Source organism: Pelodiscus sinensis, chromosome 3 (assembly GCF_049634645.1).
Source record: "Pelodiscus sinensis isolate JC-2024 chromosome 3, ASM4963464v1, whole genome shotgun sequence".
Taxonomy (NCBI): Eukaryota; Metazoa; Chordata; order Testudines; family Trionychidae; genus Pelodiscus; species Pelodiscus sinensis.
This window is the reverse complement of record NC_134713.1, coordinates 164098098-164114316: the sequence shown is the minus strand read 5'-3', so window position 1 is coordinate 164114316 and position 16219 is coordinate 164098098. Positions and strand designations below refer to the sequence as shown.

Here is a 16219-nt window from a genome sequence, read left to right as displayed (position 1 = left end):
CATGAGAGTGACGGATGGTGGCGACCAGTCAGGCTGCGGGGGACGTACATTGAGCAGCCCCATAGGTTGGCTCCATAGGGAGGCGGGCGAGCGCGGAGGCCGGAAGAGGAAGGGACTGTCCGGAAGTGGCAGTTTGTTTTGGTCTGTCGAGCTGTTGGTGGTCTGCGGCTGCCCGGCGGCGGTTCCAGCTCAGCATGGTCTGCGAGAAGTGTGAGTCCTCGCGGGCGCCGGTCCCTCCCCGCCACTTCGGGCAGCGCCCCGCGCCTGGGCTCCGCCAAGCCGATGCGTGCCTGGAGTCCTCGCCCACCGCCTGAGCCGCGAGACCATCCCCCCTCCCCCCGCCGCAGCTGGGTGCCCAGCGGGGCAGGGGATCCTCTTTCCCCGCCCCCTACCATCTGCGCAAGGGGGGAGGTTGAAGTTCCATGATTATTCATAGAGCCATAGAGCTGGAAGAGACCTCAGAAGGTCAAGTCCGGCCCTTGCTCTAGGCAGGATCAATCCCAACTAAATCAACCCGGCCAGGGCTCTGTCAAGCCGAGACTTAAACACCTCTAGGGATGGAGACTCCACTACTTCCTTAGGTAACCCATTCCAGTGCTTCACCACCCTCCTAGTGAAACAGTTTTTCCTAATATCCAACCTGGACCTCTCCCACCCCAACTTGAGACCATTGCCCCTTGTTCTGCCATCTGTCACTACTGAGAACAGCCTCCCTCCATCTTCTTTGGAACCTCCCTTTAGGAAGTTGAAGGCTGCTATCAAATCCCCCCTCACTCTTCGCTTCTGCAGACTAAACAGACCCAAGTCCCTCAGCCTCTCCTCATAAGTCATATGCTCCAGCCCCCTAATCATTTTGGTTGCCATCCACTGGACCCTCTCCAATGCATCCACATCCTTTTTGTAGTGGGGGGGGGCCCAGAACTGGACACAGTACTCCAGATGCAGCCTCACCAAAGCCGAATAAAGGGGAATGATGACATCTCTGGATCTGCTGGCAATGTTCCTCTTAATGCAACCTAATATGCCATTAGCCTTTTTGTCAGTTAAACACTGTCTGACATCTCTCCTGAGTGCACCAATATGGAGCTCATGTGCAGCACATCTCCTCCGTATTGATGCACATAACATTCATTTTGCACAGGGATGATCTGAAGGCATGTTAAAGTGTGTGTAACTGCCTAACTGCTGAAAATTACACAGTTACACACAGGGCAGCTTTTAAGCTGGCTCCCATCAAGTATAGGCTCCCGCCTGCTGCCCCTGCATCTCTTCCCCCAGTCTCTGGCAACTCCATGCACAGTAGCCCTGAACCCTTGTGAAAGGATTTTTAGGCAGCTGTTTAGCTTAGAGGGAGCTCTGCCAGGATGGGGGCATGATGTATCTCCCTGTTCGGGCTGGGTCTCATCTACACACACACACACACACACACGTGTGTGTGCATGTGCACTCACTCATTCTCCTCCCTCTCACCCACAGCTGGGCGGTCATAACTGAGATGGGCATAGCTATTGGTAAACTGCCTGGGTTTGTGTGGGGTAGCTGTCAATATTCACATCACAGCTTCCTGGCTGCCCCTGCTCTTGTCTCATCTGTATCATTGCCTCTATCAATGAACTAGCATCTTTCACAGGGGATCTATAGGGTCTAAGCAGAGCCTGGCTTCTCATGTGGAGCTGCTAAGCACTGATTCCAGAAATATATATTTAATAACATTTGTATTAATAAGAACCATTTGCTTAGAGGCTTTAATGAAAACTAAGTCTAGTTTTCTTCCCCTGCTGTGTGTTCTGTTACAGGTGAGAAGAAACTTGGCACTGTGATTACACCTGACACATGGAAAGATGGAGCAAGAAATACTACAGGTGTTGCATTCAAAGACTAACTTAATTGAGGAAGACTTTAAGCTTTTATTATGCAAAGAACAATGCCAATAGATGAGCAGCTTCCCCATTTCTGTCCTTCACTTCAGATTCTTTCCTATGATAATTCAGTCTATTGGACTATAATTATTTTGCTCTTCTGTAGTGCAGTTTGTAGAGATGTAAAATTCCATTTAATTGGTTAACTGATTAAATGTTACATGTATCTAATTAATGGATTAAAGGGGGTGGGGGCATTCCCTCAGTCCTCTGCCACAAGCAGGTCACCACAGCCAGAGCAGTCCCCTACCCCCAGTGGGCAGGGAGCTGCTCCAACCCCCACCGGTTAACCTTTCGCATCCCTAGCAGTGTGTATTTCTACTATATCACAATACGAAATAATGAAATGTGGATTAGGTGGTCCTGTTATCCAAATTCAGGGTGCACTATATTCATTTTTCCACCCATTTGCTTTAGGCCACTCATCCTCAACATTTTATTTTCACCCACCATCAGGCTAATAATCCTGGTCATTATTTTATTTGGTCGTTCTGAGATATTAGATACTTTTTATTTTCTGTTGTACTGCTACATATTTAGCAGCTAAATGGACTAGGAATACCAAACTGATAAACAGTAGGTTAACAATGCGGTATTGGTTAGGAATGTTAAAATGTGTGTAATTAAGGGTACATCTAGACTACAGACTTTTGTCGACAGAAGTTTTGTCGACAGATACTGTCGACAAAGCTTCTGTCGACAAAGATCGTCTAGACTACATCCAGTTCTGTTGACAAGCAAGCCGCTTTGTCAACATGACAGTGTAGACGCAAAGGACAGTGTAGATGCAGAACTCTGTCGACAAAAGGCGTTATTCCTCGTAGAATGAGGTTTACAGCCGTCGACAAAACTGGTGAGTTCTGTCGACATTATGTCGACAGAACTCAGCGGCAGTGTAGACGCAGGTATAGTTTTGTTGACAAAAGTCCGCTTTTGTCAACAAAACCCTGTAGTCTAGACACACCCTTAGTAACCACATAAAGTCCTAAAAATTTCAGTGGTTACATGTGGGATGGCTGATGGCTCCCCATGTGTGCCATCTCTCATCTACCACCCTGTGCTGCTGCCTCTGTATCAGAGGTAGTAACACAGGGTGGCAGGCAGCTCCCTGGGAACCAGCCATACCCAGAGCCTACATGTAACCATGAACATTATCCGATGAGAATGGGCTCATCAGTTTACCATTTACGTGGTTTCCCTTTCACATCCTTCGTATTAGTTCGTAATTAAATATGACAGCTTACCCTTTTGGGGGAGGAGGAAAGAGAAGAAAGAACTTCCTGATGGTGAAGGCACAGAACTGGAGTCAGAACACTTAGGTGTTTCTAGCACTGCAACAAAGTTTCTGTCTAATATTGGCCTAGTAACTAAGGCCCCTGGTGTGCAATGAATTCTGTACAGTGCAGTAGTCTACCAACCTACAGCTTTACATGTCAATTCTTTCAAGTCAGGAAAAAGAAACGGACATTTCCCATTTTTTCCTACCTTGACCAATACCAGTATTGAATCTTATTTCTATTTTACATTTAATTTATATATTAAGACCAAAATTCTGGAGATTCTGGAAATGTACAAAATACTGAATATGAATTCTCTAAGAGTTTTATGTTTCCATACACTGTCTCCTGGCAGGCTGATTGAACTTAGTCTTACATTAGTCACAGCTGCTTATGTTCCGTAGATAACTTTTCATTGTTTATAATATATTGCATTTCTGCTATTTAGTGCATATTATATTAGTAATAATATGAGAACGTGGTATGTTCTATTGGATTGTTAAGACCTATAATGTTCCTGGGCTCTTATTTTGAATGAACTTTTTTACTCCTTATTTGATCAAGTCTGGGAGGGGAATATGGGTGTGTGTTTTTTTCTTTAATTTGTTAAATGAGCTTTTTACAAATGACTTTGATTTTAGTCAGTACATTGGTATATCTTTCCTCTATAAAGAAAGTGGCGGACGAAAATTAAATGAAAATAAGGCACTGACTTCAAAGAAAGCAAGGTTGGTATTGCGATTTTTATCTTAATTAAAAATAAAGATCTTATAAATTTTGTACTGGAGCCAAAACTTGTTTCGTGTATTGCTGAGTGCTTTCTAAAACTGGTATACAATTTTCATTTTATTTGTCTTGACAGAATGCAAGCTATTAGAGGCAAGGACCATCCAGTGTTATGACTTTATAAATATTTGTATACAAATGTGCGCATCTTCAGACTTGTAGGCTACGTCTACACTGGCCCCATAAAACGGAAGAGGCATGCAAAGCAGGTAAGTCAGAATAGGGAAATCCGCGGGGGATTTAAATATCCCCCGCGGATTTAAATAAACATGTTCGCCGCTTTTTTTCCGGCTTGGGGAAAAGCCGGAAAAAAGCGTCTAGACTGGCGCGATCCTCCGGAATAAAGCCCTTTTCCGGAGGACCTCTTATTCCTACCTGAAAGTAGGAATACCTGAAAGTACGAATAAGAGATCCTCCGGAAAAGGGCTTTATTCCGGAGGATCGCGCCAGTCTAGACGCTTTTTTCCGGCTTTTCCCCAAGCCGGAAAAAAGCGGCAGACATGTTTATTTAAATCCGCGGGGGATATTTAAATCCCCCACGGATTTCCCTATTCTGACTTACCTGCTTTGCATGCCTCTTCCGTTTTATGGGGCCAGTGTAGACGTAGCCGTATTGTTTTGTGCTAGGGAGAAAACAATATACAACTGGCCAAACTGCAATGCTTCAGTCCTTCCTAAACTTTTATGTATCTGTATAGTCAGGGGTCACCAAGTGGCGGCGAGCCCTGCTTGCCAGCCGCATGGAAGCGCGCACTGCGCATGCACACACCGCGCTGTGTATGCGCTGACCGTGCTGCGCAGCCCCGCCGGCTTAAAATAATTTGTCGAGCCCTGTGCATAGTTGACTTTTAGATTTGAAGAGGAAGTGTTGGACATGGTTTAAGAGTTGGGAGATGTGAGTTCTTTTATTGCCTCTGACAAAACTTCCTGTGAGACCTAGAGTGACTGAGAAACGTCTAAGTATCTGTTTGTCCCCTTATAAAATAGCATGATAATTGTTGACCTCATAGGTGTGTTGAGGATTAATTCACTTTTTGCAAAGTGCTTAGTGACCATAAGTGCAAAATATTCTATTATTGATAGTTTACAAATAAAGACTTCTTAAAGTAAAAACTTGATAAAAATATATCAGCTTTGTCTACACATTGCAGGTGTGCCGTGGGCCATATTATTAGTTTCCATATGTGGTCTTAGGAGTCTTTGAATATCTCTCTTGTAGACTGCAGACTCTCTACATTCTCTGTTCATAATCACTCTAAGTTCAATGATTTTTCAGTCCTAGTGATGAGACAAATAGTATTTTCTCCCTATGGCTTTTACATGTCATTTAATGTTGGACTATTTAATTTTTTTTATCTGAGGTTTGATCCTTACGGGAAGAACAAATTTGCAATATGCCGGATTTGTAAGAGTTCGGTTCATCAGCCAGGGTCTCACTACTGCCAGGGATGTGCTTATAAAAAAGGTGAGATTTGTGTAGCATAAGTTTTACCCATCTTGAATTTAGTGCACAAATGGAACTCCACTTGTTTTAATTTTAGGCATCAAAAATAGAACTGAAGAATAATTCAAACTTACCTTGCTAAGAAAAGTGTTATTGAAATTAAAGGTTGCTGTTGCTGAGCATTCTTACTATATAACATCAGGTAACTGTGTGAAATTCATTTATAGATTCAGAGATTCCAGGCTAAGAAGGGCCATAATGATCATCTAGTACAGTGGTGCTCAACCATTTTTTTTCATTCACGACCCCCAGAGTGCACCGCTGATATCTCGTATTAGGCAGGCTATAAACTTCCATTCCAGAATTCCTAAAGCATATATATAGTCTTAATTTAAAATTCCCATTGATGATGGTGAATCCACCATGGCCATTGTTCAAGTGTGTACCAATGATTAAATAACTTTGCTGTTAGAAACATACACCTTATTTGCAGTCTGAGTTTGTCCAGTATAAATTTCCATCCATTAGATCTCGTCATGCCTTTGCTGCAGATTTCCCATATAGTCTCAAATATTACTTTGTATTTAATAATCTCACTCCAAAATAAGTTCTCTTTAGACATCTGTACCATACAAGCTTCACATTCTTCTACAAATAAATTTCACAAGCCAACTACAAAGAGAGTGTGGAATTGACCTTCATATGCAAATGAAACACTGTTTCCCTTGGCTTGAACAATGACATGAACTGAATGGCCCATTATAAAACCAGCTTCCCTTACATTTAACATTTCATTGACATCAAAAGCTAAGTATGGGACACTTCCAGCCCACTCAATTAGTCTCATTAGCACTGGCACTTCCCCATTTGTACAATTGACAGGTACATCCCCGTTTCTGTTAGAATTCTGAGGTCCGTCCCCCCTTTTTCTTCTCTACCCAAGCTCATCTGAAGAAGTGGGTTTGCCCATGGAAGCTCATGATACTGTATATATTTTTGTTAGTCTTGTAGCATCTTGGAGACTACAACTACAGGCAGTCCCCGGGTTACGTACGAGATAGGGACTGTAGGTTTGTTCTTAAGTTGAATTTGTATGTAAGTTGGAACTGGTACATATTGTAGGGGAAACTCTAGCCAAACATTTCTCCAGAGCTCAGTTTTATTCTCCCACACCTCACTTCCCTCAGTCCTTTATTCTCAAGCTGAGGTGTCTGCTGAGAAAAGCGCCAGTCTGGACGTGATCCACCGGAAAATAAGCTCTTTTCCGGAGGATCTCTTATTCCTACTTGAAAGTAGGAATAAGAGATCCTCCGGAAAAGAGCTTATTTTCCGGAGGATCGCGTCCAGACTGGCGCTTTTCTTAAGAGATCCTCCGGAAAAGAGCTTATTTTCCGGAGGATCGCGTCCAGACTGGCGCTTTTCTCCGGCTTATCTACAAGCCGGAAAAAAGCGGCAGCCTGAAAATGCAAGTGCCGCGGGGGATATTTAAATCCCCCGCGGATTTGCCTATTCCCAAGTGCTACATTTGCATCCCTATTACGGAATAGGGGCCAATGTAGACGTAGCCTTGATATATAGAGATTTACAGCTATGAAAATTGTTGATGAGAAATGTATCCCAAAAACTTAATACTTCACCTTATTCTTTATTTTTAGGCATATGCTCAATGTGTGGGAAAAAAGTCTTGGATACCAAGAACTACAAACAAACATCTGTCTAATTATGTTGCGTGAGAATTTTATGGATTTGTTTCTGAAAATCTTTGTACGGTTTAACTACTATAACTTATGAATGTTATTAGAGACTAATATATGTCTGAAGAAAAAACTGAAAGACATATTAGACCAGAAGTCCAAGAGATCTGACTTTTATTATTTTAGTACTAAACTTACTGATGTTTAAAAATAATGGTTTTACAGACATTGATATAGTACTAAATTGTAATGAGATGTCTTAGTGTGCAAATCAATACTACCACCATCATAGCTCATATTATCAGACTTTGTATTTATGCTATTCCACTGTTAGGTTTTGACTTGACCACTTACATAATGGTGTAAACATTTTGTAGATGCTTAAAATATGAGATCATGTCAGCTCGTTAAAGTTGTCCCAGTTTAGCTTTCATTTACTTAATTTTATGTATTTTTAAGTTTCTATATTAAAAAATCAATGGTTACTATTTTGTCCTGCACAGAGGAATGTTGCTGTGTAGGTATAAATAACACTTTACTCTTGTTGAGCCTTCTAATTGGTTTCCTAACTGGGGTAATATTGGTCAAATTACGACAAATGATTCTAATACTAAATAATTTAATAGTAACTTGTTGGGTTTATTTTTTAACTGCCAATGTACTTCAATTAATGTTACCTTTGCAACTGAGGCTTGATAGTGGAATGCTTTAGAAATATCAAGTCTCCTCTTTGAGATGAGTTATTACACCTATTTTGCACGGGAATGTCTACTTGTTCAAGACAATAAAACAAATATAATGCTAGTCGTACTGTGGTTGGAGTGTGGTGTTAAATGAGCTGTTTTGGAACTCAGGTTTTTGAATGCTGTGCTAGTTCTTCTGAAACATTTATACCATGAAGAGTAACCTTTATAAACTGAATAGGAGGGACTGAAGCTGTGTATCCAATCTCCTAAGAAAGAGAGTGCTTATTTGAGAGAGAATCTAAAAGTGGTGATGTTTGTAAAAGTGAGCTCACAGATCTGAACTTTAGCTGGTGCTGTTCCTTATAGTATTCTTACTGGCCTGCAGCTAATCTCCATTGCGTACAAGAAATATTCATAAAAGTGCTACAAAGCTAAGGGATGGATAACTATTTGTATCATCCTAAATTAGGAGAATGGTAACTTTGGAAATAGCATAAGTCTTTAGAACCCTCTTTTCTGCTCTCCCTGAAGTATCACTTAAGCACTGATAATATTTCATGGTCCATATGCATCTACATAAAGATTTGTTTTTGTTTCCTTATATTTAATCTGTAAATATTTTGTCTGTATTTTTCTAGGGATCTGAGTGTGGGTTTCCCCCCTTCTGTTCCTGGAAACCCTGGCTGGTAAGCCTTCCTTGTGAGTTAAACTGTGCACACAATCCATCAGAGTACCTCCACCAAGCATCTTCATTATTGTTTATATTGAAAGTGTATCACAGTAGTTCTAAAGAGCCCCTTTCCTGCTCCCCTGGTTCAGCCTTTTATATTGTTTGCTTTGTTCTTGGAGCTATCTAGCTGATGAACTAATTACCTCATTAGCTCATCAGGCTTTGTACAGGTCATCCTTTTTATCTTTCCATACCCAAATTACCTCAGTCACTTCTGCTCCAAACACACCCAGTGCCCTCGGTATTCTAAGTGATCAAGGTGCTGGCTTCCAATGACCTCAAATCATGGCTGCCAACATCAGCCCATCACAAGGTCCCTTCCATTTCCATCACTATCCCTTTTTTTTTTTCTTATTTGCAACTTGCTTCAACTATCACTCAGTTATAGTTTCATTCTGTGAATAAATATCCTTGATTTAATTTTTCTCTTGGTGTCACAACTGTTACTGAAACAACTTCATGAGTCACCCAAGAAATACTGTAAACTGTTGATGGTGATATTTCCTGATGGAAGGTAGAGAAAATTGAGCTATGACAAAAACTTAGGTGTGGCAAGCTATTCTGTTTGCAGCTTTTCTTCTCTAACTGCTCGAAGGTAGCTGAGCTGGATGCAGGTTTTGTGGGGTGCTGTAGTGTTGACATAAGCCTCTTCTGGCTGTCAGTATTCTGTATAGAGCATTTGCAGAAGTGTTTGGCAGCCATGCCAGGGATCAAAGAATTATTTAAAGATTGGTATTCACAAGATTGTTATAGGAACAGTAATTTTTTTTAAATGCCCTAATATCTTCTTTTGCTTCTGCCAAACCATGCCTTGACCTTCTTTAAAGGCAGTCTTGGATCTTTGTCTCCAGTGTGCTGATTTACACCAAAAGAAAGTTGGGCCCAATGGAAGAAAATCAAGTCCATTAAGTGACCGAGATTGCATCATTAGAATTGGATAATACTCAAAGTGTCTTCCATTTCACATCCTAGTCAACAGCTTCACCCATGTAAAAGTTCAACTTAACATAGTTTATGTAAAGACTTCTTTCTGGATAACCAACTCCAATACATAAGTATCTAATTTGGAGGGGAAAAAATCTTGCATGTTAGGAAATGTATGTTTTATCTGTCCATTGTTAGAGAGGAAGTTAGTGGCCTATTCTGTAAACAAGGATGTGATGCAGTATCTGCCCTATATAGCTGAATGAAAGCTTAACATGAGTCTGAGATCTCAGCCCACTTTTCTGAAGTCTTTTTAAAGACCATTACATACATTTATAAAACTGAAAACGTGTTTGGGATATTGAACTCAGCTTAAAAACAAAACCAAACATAATGTTATGAAGTTCATGAACTCGTTCAAACTCCTTTTTGTTAATTTCCTACTTCATATTGGTCTGTTGAAAAATCGCATGAAGATGACAGCCTTCAAAATCATGGAACAGGGGGGCAGTGTATTTAAAGGGGGTAACTATTAGGCTTCTCTATTTTAAAATGTTTTCATAAAGTATCAGATCATTTGAAATGTAGACTGCAATACTGCAGGATCATTTGGATCTGAATGTATGAGTTTACCCATATTTTATCATAAATACCACACTCACTTCTGGGTTTGAGGGACTTTTTTAAATCTCCATTCTATATTACATGTGTTTCAGCTGCATTTTGTTTCTTGTTTCTCCATTCTGTCTGTCTAATGTAAAATCAATTTGAGAGAGCAAAGCATAACAGTAATACCCAGCACTAACTATTTTAATATTCAGAGAACTTGGCAAACATTTTTTTATCATTACAACACCCCCAACAAGGTAGGTAAATAGTAGCATTTAATCCATTAAAGGAAACCTAAGAGAGTAAATTGTCCAAGGCTACAAAGAAAATTTGTATCTTCCTTTGGAAATAAAACTCATTGAAAATTCATGGCTCTTAGATCGCTAGACACATTTGTGTCTCTGCATTCTTTTAATGCAAAATAACTAGGGCAGTCAATTAATTTTAAAAAAATCACAATCAAGAGATTAAAAATTACAATTTGCAGTTTTGATTGGACTGTTAATAGAATGCCATTTAAAAATGTTAGGATATTTTATTCGGTTTCAAATATTAGAGAATACAAAGTGGATAGTGCTCACTTTATTTTTTATTACAAATATTTGCACCATAAAAATATAAAAGAAATTGTATTTTTCCCTTCACCTTTTACAAGTACTGTGGTGGGGAATTACAGATAGAACTAAGGATGTTAAATTTAGATTAATTGGCTAATCAAATGTTGATGCAATTTGCATCGAGTATTTGATTAGTCGATAAGGGTGCTTTCCCCTTTGAAGTGTTGCAACAGCCTCAGGACTATTGCTACTCTTCAAAGGCGAAAGAACTGCAGGGAACACAGGGCCATCGGGGGACTCAAGTAGTCCCCTGCTGGCCCTGTGCTCCCTGTGGCGTTACAAAGCAGAAGCATCACATGCAGCCTGGAGTCAGCTGGGACTCTGAGTCCTCACTGACCCTGGGCTACATGCGGCACTGCCGCTTTGAAATGCCCCTGGGAGCCCAGCGTCAGGCTCCACATGGCGTTTCAAAGTGGCAACGCCAAATAGACCCTGGGGTTAGTGGGGAAGTCCATGCCAGCTGAGGACTTCCCAGCTGGCCCCAGGCTGAACACAGTGTTTCAAAGTGGCAGACCCCATGCTCCATGCGGCACTGCCGCTTTGAAACACTGCATGCATCCCAGGCGTGCTGGCCCTGGGTTGCATGTGGCATTTCAAAGTGGCAGTGCCACGTGGAGCCCAGGGTCTGGCCCCAGGCTCCGTGCAGTGTTGCTGCTTTGAAGCACCCCCTCCCCATTGCTGACTCTTTCTAATAGAGGCTGCAAGGGTGGGAGGAGGAAAGCAACTGGTTCACATCCTTAGGTAGAACCCCATAAATGCAAAAAACATGTATAAGCAGGGTCTGAACCACTGCTTTCAATGCAACCAGCTGAAGGGGGAGAGCAACACTGGGTGTGGTTATGCTCACTCAATTGTTTAGCCCTGCAAGATAACTAACTGTTGATATGTAAATACAGCTCATACTGGAATGGGAAAGGAATCTGAGGTGTGGTTATGTAAATCCAGTTCAGCCAGTGCTATAGACCTGATGGATGGTCAATTGTTGGAATGGAATGTTGTGTATTATAACTAATTTTACGGTAGTAGCAAACCATGTTAACCCTAAATGTAGGAATTGTAAAATATGACCATCAGTGCTTGCAGGAGAGACACCATCATTGTAAAGAGTCTCAGATGGACAAACCTCCCCTTTCCAGATTCAAGTGGACTGAGTTGCGGGGGAGGGGCTTGAACCAGCCAGCTACATGCCCATCAGGTGTGAGCTGTAAGACTGGTTCAACCTGTCTCCCTTCCCCTCTGTTCTAAGGATAGACCTAGAACAGACTCCATATGCAGTCTCTTTGTTATTCCAGTGGAAGCTGGAATCTTTTGGCTAACCTAGGTAGTGCCTAAGAGCTGAAATCACTAAGAGCTGAAGTCTCTAGTTTGGCCTGGAGCCAGATCCATTGCGACCAGTGGGAGTGACCAGCAGGCGGCCAGCAGGTTGTCTGGCAGGAGTGACCAGCAGGCAGCCGGTCGGAGCGAGCAGCAGCAGGTGGCTGGCGGGAGTGACCGGCAGGGTGGCTGGCAGGAGCAAGTGGACCACAGGAGCAGCACAAAGGTGGCACTGCCTCTGGCTCAGTGAGTGAAGTAATCAGGGTGATGTGTCTGGGTCTGCACTGACTGGACAGAGCTGTAAGTGGGGCATTTGAAATAGGGTTCAGAGAAAGTGGGTATGTGAATGGGACCCTTACATTGTTGGACTGGTGAGCCTGAGAGGCAAAGGACATTGCTCAATCCATCTGAGCTGGGACAGTTACTTGTGGGTTGGTTATGAACTCTGGTATTTTCCTAAGCTAATGCCATGTGACTTCTCTCTCTGTTGCATTAAAAGTTTCTTTTCTACACTCAGACTCTGTGCCTGCGAGTGGCGAAGCATTGCCTCTCAGAGGCGCCGAGGAGTTTGTGAATTTCCCAGGCTACAGGGTGAGGGCTCGAGCTGATTCTGTGTGAGATGGATGAAAAGGAACCCCTAGATGTTAAACCCGGCAAAAGTGCTACCTGGCAAAAGGGTTGCTCTTGTTTATCTTACAGGTGGGAAACCTTTTTAGGATTGGGGGCTATTGACCACATTCAAATTAGTGAGGGACCACACACAAGCGAGGGAAAAAAACTCACTGATGTGGCTTCCACTGGAGGAGAGAGACTCTCCCTGCATTCCCCTCACACCAGAGCCATGAGGGGCCCAGGCTAGTAGATTTTGTGTGCTCCAGCTTTGCAGGGGGACAGAGAGAGGAGCTGGAGCACCAGCACGGGCTCCCCAATGCTGGGAAGAAGGGGGAGCCTTGAGCCTCAGGGATGGATCCAAGCAAGTTGGGGGGGCTTAGGTTCCCCACCCCTGGTCTTAGTGATTAGTTGAACAAGAAGTAGGGCTGAGTAGATATGGGGGGCTCTAAAGTTTGGCGTTTTTTGTTTTGAGTGTAGTTATGTGCCAAAAACAAATCTAAGGTTGCCCTTCCACATTGAAGTGACTGCACTCATGAGGCGAACTGAAAAAATACTGTTTCTTTTGTTTGTTGTTAGTGTAAATATTTAATCAAAATATAAAGTGGGCCGTTTGTATTATAATTGCATTTAAGTGTAATTAAAACTGCCATTAATTGTGATTAACTCTTTTTGAGTCAGTTTGTTTTGAGTTAATAGGTAGAGTTAACTATGATTAATGGACAGCTCTAGAAAGAACAAATCTGATATGTGAGAATAGAAAGACAAGTTGTGTGAGGTAGTATTTTTTTACTGGACCATCTTCTGTTAAAGAGACAAGCTTTCGAGTTTGCACAGGTCTGCCCAGACCTGAAGAAAAGCTCAGTGTAGCTCAAACGCTTGTTTCTTTCTTTCACCAACAGAACATGATCCAGTAAAAAAAAAAACTACTACCTCACCCACCTTGTCTCAATAGCTTGATCCAACACACCTACAACAACATTTACATATGTGAGAACAGGACACACAAGAAAAGTTTGCTACATAATCCTTATGTAAGAAAGCAAAAGGCTAATAAAATAAACATAAAATATAACTGTTCCAAAACATTTTTTAAAACTTATAAATGCAGTTTCCACAAAACACTCATATAAAGGTTTTAGCATCACTATTGAACACTAAGTTATACAGCTCTTATTGATTATAAACCCCTTTTTTAAGACAGTCCAATGCTTCGTTTTGAATAGTGTGAGCTGCAAAATGTTTATCTTGAACGTTTCATTTGTAAAACCAATATTTACCAGTTAACTGACTGCTAACATTTACTCAGACACATACTGCATTTAATATGTTCCCCTATTTTTGCCAAAGGTTAAGTAAGGCACATTCACAAGCTGTTTTGGCATGTAGATAATCATCACTCTACATTTAGGATACTGTATTTTCAAGCAAATGTATTTTGAGATACATCTCTGTGTATCTGTAAGGCCCTTTATGGTTTTTATTTTATTTATAGTTTCCCAGTAATTTTTCACTGCTTATTTCTAATACAAAAAACAGCTGAAAATCAGTACAAAATTATAATTTTTATGGGTAAATACTGGGATTTATTTTGGTGAATGGGAGGACAGATTTTCATTTTCTTCCCATTTTAGTATGTCAAATCTTTAAACTGTATTTGATGGCAGCTTGGATATGTATGTGGTGGGCATGAGCTTAATCAGTGTGTTCAGATGCATACGCACTTCAGAGCTTGCCCATGCCAGTTTGTGTGAATCTTCTAGAACAGGCATGTCCAAAGTCCGGCCCGCGGGCCAATTGCGGCCCGTGTTCCGGTTTAATACGGCCCCCAAGGTAATTTGGCAATATCTATCTTTTATGGCCCCCAACGAATCCATATGTATTGAGATGAACACATTGTAAAATTTCAGTTAATGTCAGTTGGTCTAAATCAGTTATAAATATATTTGGACACAACATGTATACTTGGTGTTATGTTCCTGTTCATATTTTTTGAACTTAAAAGTTGACAGACAATCTTTATTACCAATAATATGTAATGTACTTTACAATGTTCCTGACATATATTTCAGCTTCCTGGATTTTTTTTTTTCATCTGGCCTTCAGATATGAAAGGCAGAGTGATTTAACACCTGTTTAGATTTGTCATCCATGTGACGAAATGAAAAGTATGCCGTTTGCAATAAACGTTGCATAAAATAGTTAATTTGCATTTAATTTTAATGGTTCAAAGAATGTCAGGCAAAATGGCCGGCCCTCACGCATGTTCACTTCATCAAATCTGGCCCTCTTTGAAAAAAAGTTTGGACACCCCTGTTCTAGAAGATTAATACTAGCCTTACTTCAACAGGCAGCTTTGCATGTATACACAGACTACTGTTTTATCACAATCCTAGTGCCCTATCATCTGCTGTTTCTCCAGAAGGGATCAAAGCAAGGTTTAGAAGGAGTTGGACTGGTGACTCAGCCATAAACAATAGATCTTTCCTGTGGGTGAGAGATGTTTGGGATATTCTGCATACATTGAAAAAAGTTGCTGGAGTACTAATGGACTGAAAAATGTAATGAACCCCCATTGCTTGGCAATAACAAACCTATGCCTTCTGGGAGCCTGTTTTAGATTAGGAGAAAGAATCAGGACATTTCACTGGGAGGAATGCTGAACAAGTACAGCCTCATCCCTCTCTTCTGATCCTGCAAAAACACTCCAAAAATGTGGTATGTGGTATGTTTGCAGCTTCTGAATTGCAAGGCATGGGAGCTTAGCTGGCCGGAAAGAGGCAGAGCTACAGCCATGCCACTCTCCACACTGTCACCTCCAGGCACATTCATAGGGATGTTAAATATCGGTTAATTGAATAGTCAATTAACCTAATGAATTTTTATCAGTTACTCAACTATTCTATAGTCCATGGGGGTGGGACTAGTAGCCAGTGCGCTCCTGCCCCACTCCCAAGGAGCACTCTACACTTCTGTGTCTGTATCAGAGGCAGCAGTGTAGGATGTCAGGTGGCAGTAGGTCCGTGAGGAGAGCCAGTTTAAAAACCAGTTCCCCTTGCAGACCGGCTACCTGTTGCCCTTCATTGCTGCCTCTGATACAGAGGTAGCAGCACAGGGTGGCAGCAGCCCCTGTCCAGGGAGGGAGGATAAGCTCCCAGACTCGGCACGAGCCGGAACTGAGCCGGGTTACCTGCCTGCCTGGCTCCTAATACACATTAAATGCAGAGTTGCGGCAAGGGTAGGTCCTGGACCCCTGCTAAAAAATTTACTGGCAGGGGAAGGAGGGAGAATGTGTGTACTCTATAACATCAACCTTTAAGCATTTGCTGATCAGTTAATTGACTACACTATTACATCCCTAGTGGGGACTGCCTGCCTCCCGATTGTATCCCTAGCTCTGGGGATTGGCCAGACCTTGGGTTCTCTGCTATTCCATGCATCACCCTGCTGGCTATGACCCCAAAGATCGGTGATTGCTAGAGCATAGTGGTCATAGTGGCCTCTTCCCATCTGGGAATTCTTCTCTCATGTCCCCTACTTTGGGCACCAGAATAGGATCGTGTAGGCTCAGATAACAGCAATTTTATGCTTCCCAGACCTTACACTAGAT

The 16219-nt window shown here is 41.9% G+C and overlaps 1 protein-coding gene across 1 annotated transcript; it reads left to right on the top strand.

Annotated features, from left to right (window-relative positions):
• CRIPT (CXXC repeat containing interactor of PDZ3 domain) lies at positions 1-7924 on the top strand. The gene is made up of 5 exons (XM_006125478.4): positions 1-210; positions 1797-1862; positions 3870-3924; positions 5344-5447; positions 7082-7924. Exons 1-5 carry the CDS (start codon positions 195-197, stop codon positions 7144-7146), a joined length of 306 nt encoding a protein of 101 aa, XP_006125540.1. The 5' UTR covers positions 1-194; the 3' UTR covers positions 7147-7924.
• The last annotated feature ends 8295 nt before the right edge of the window (positions 7925-16219 follow it).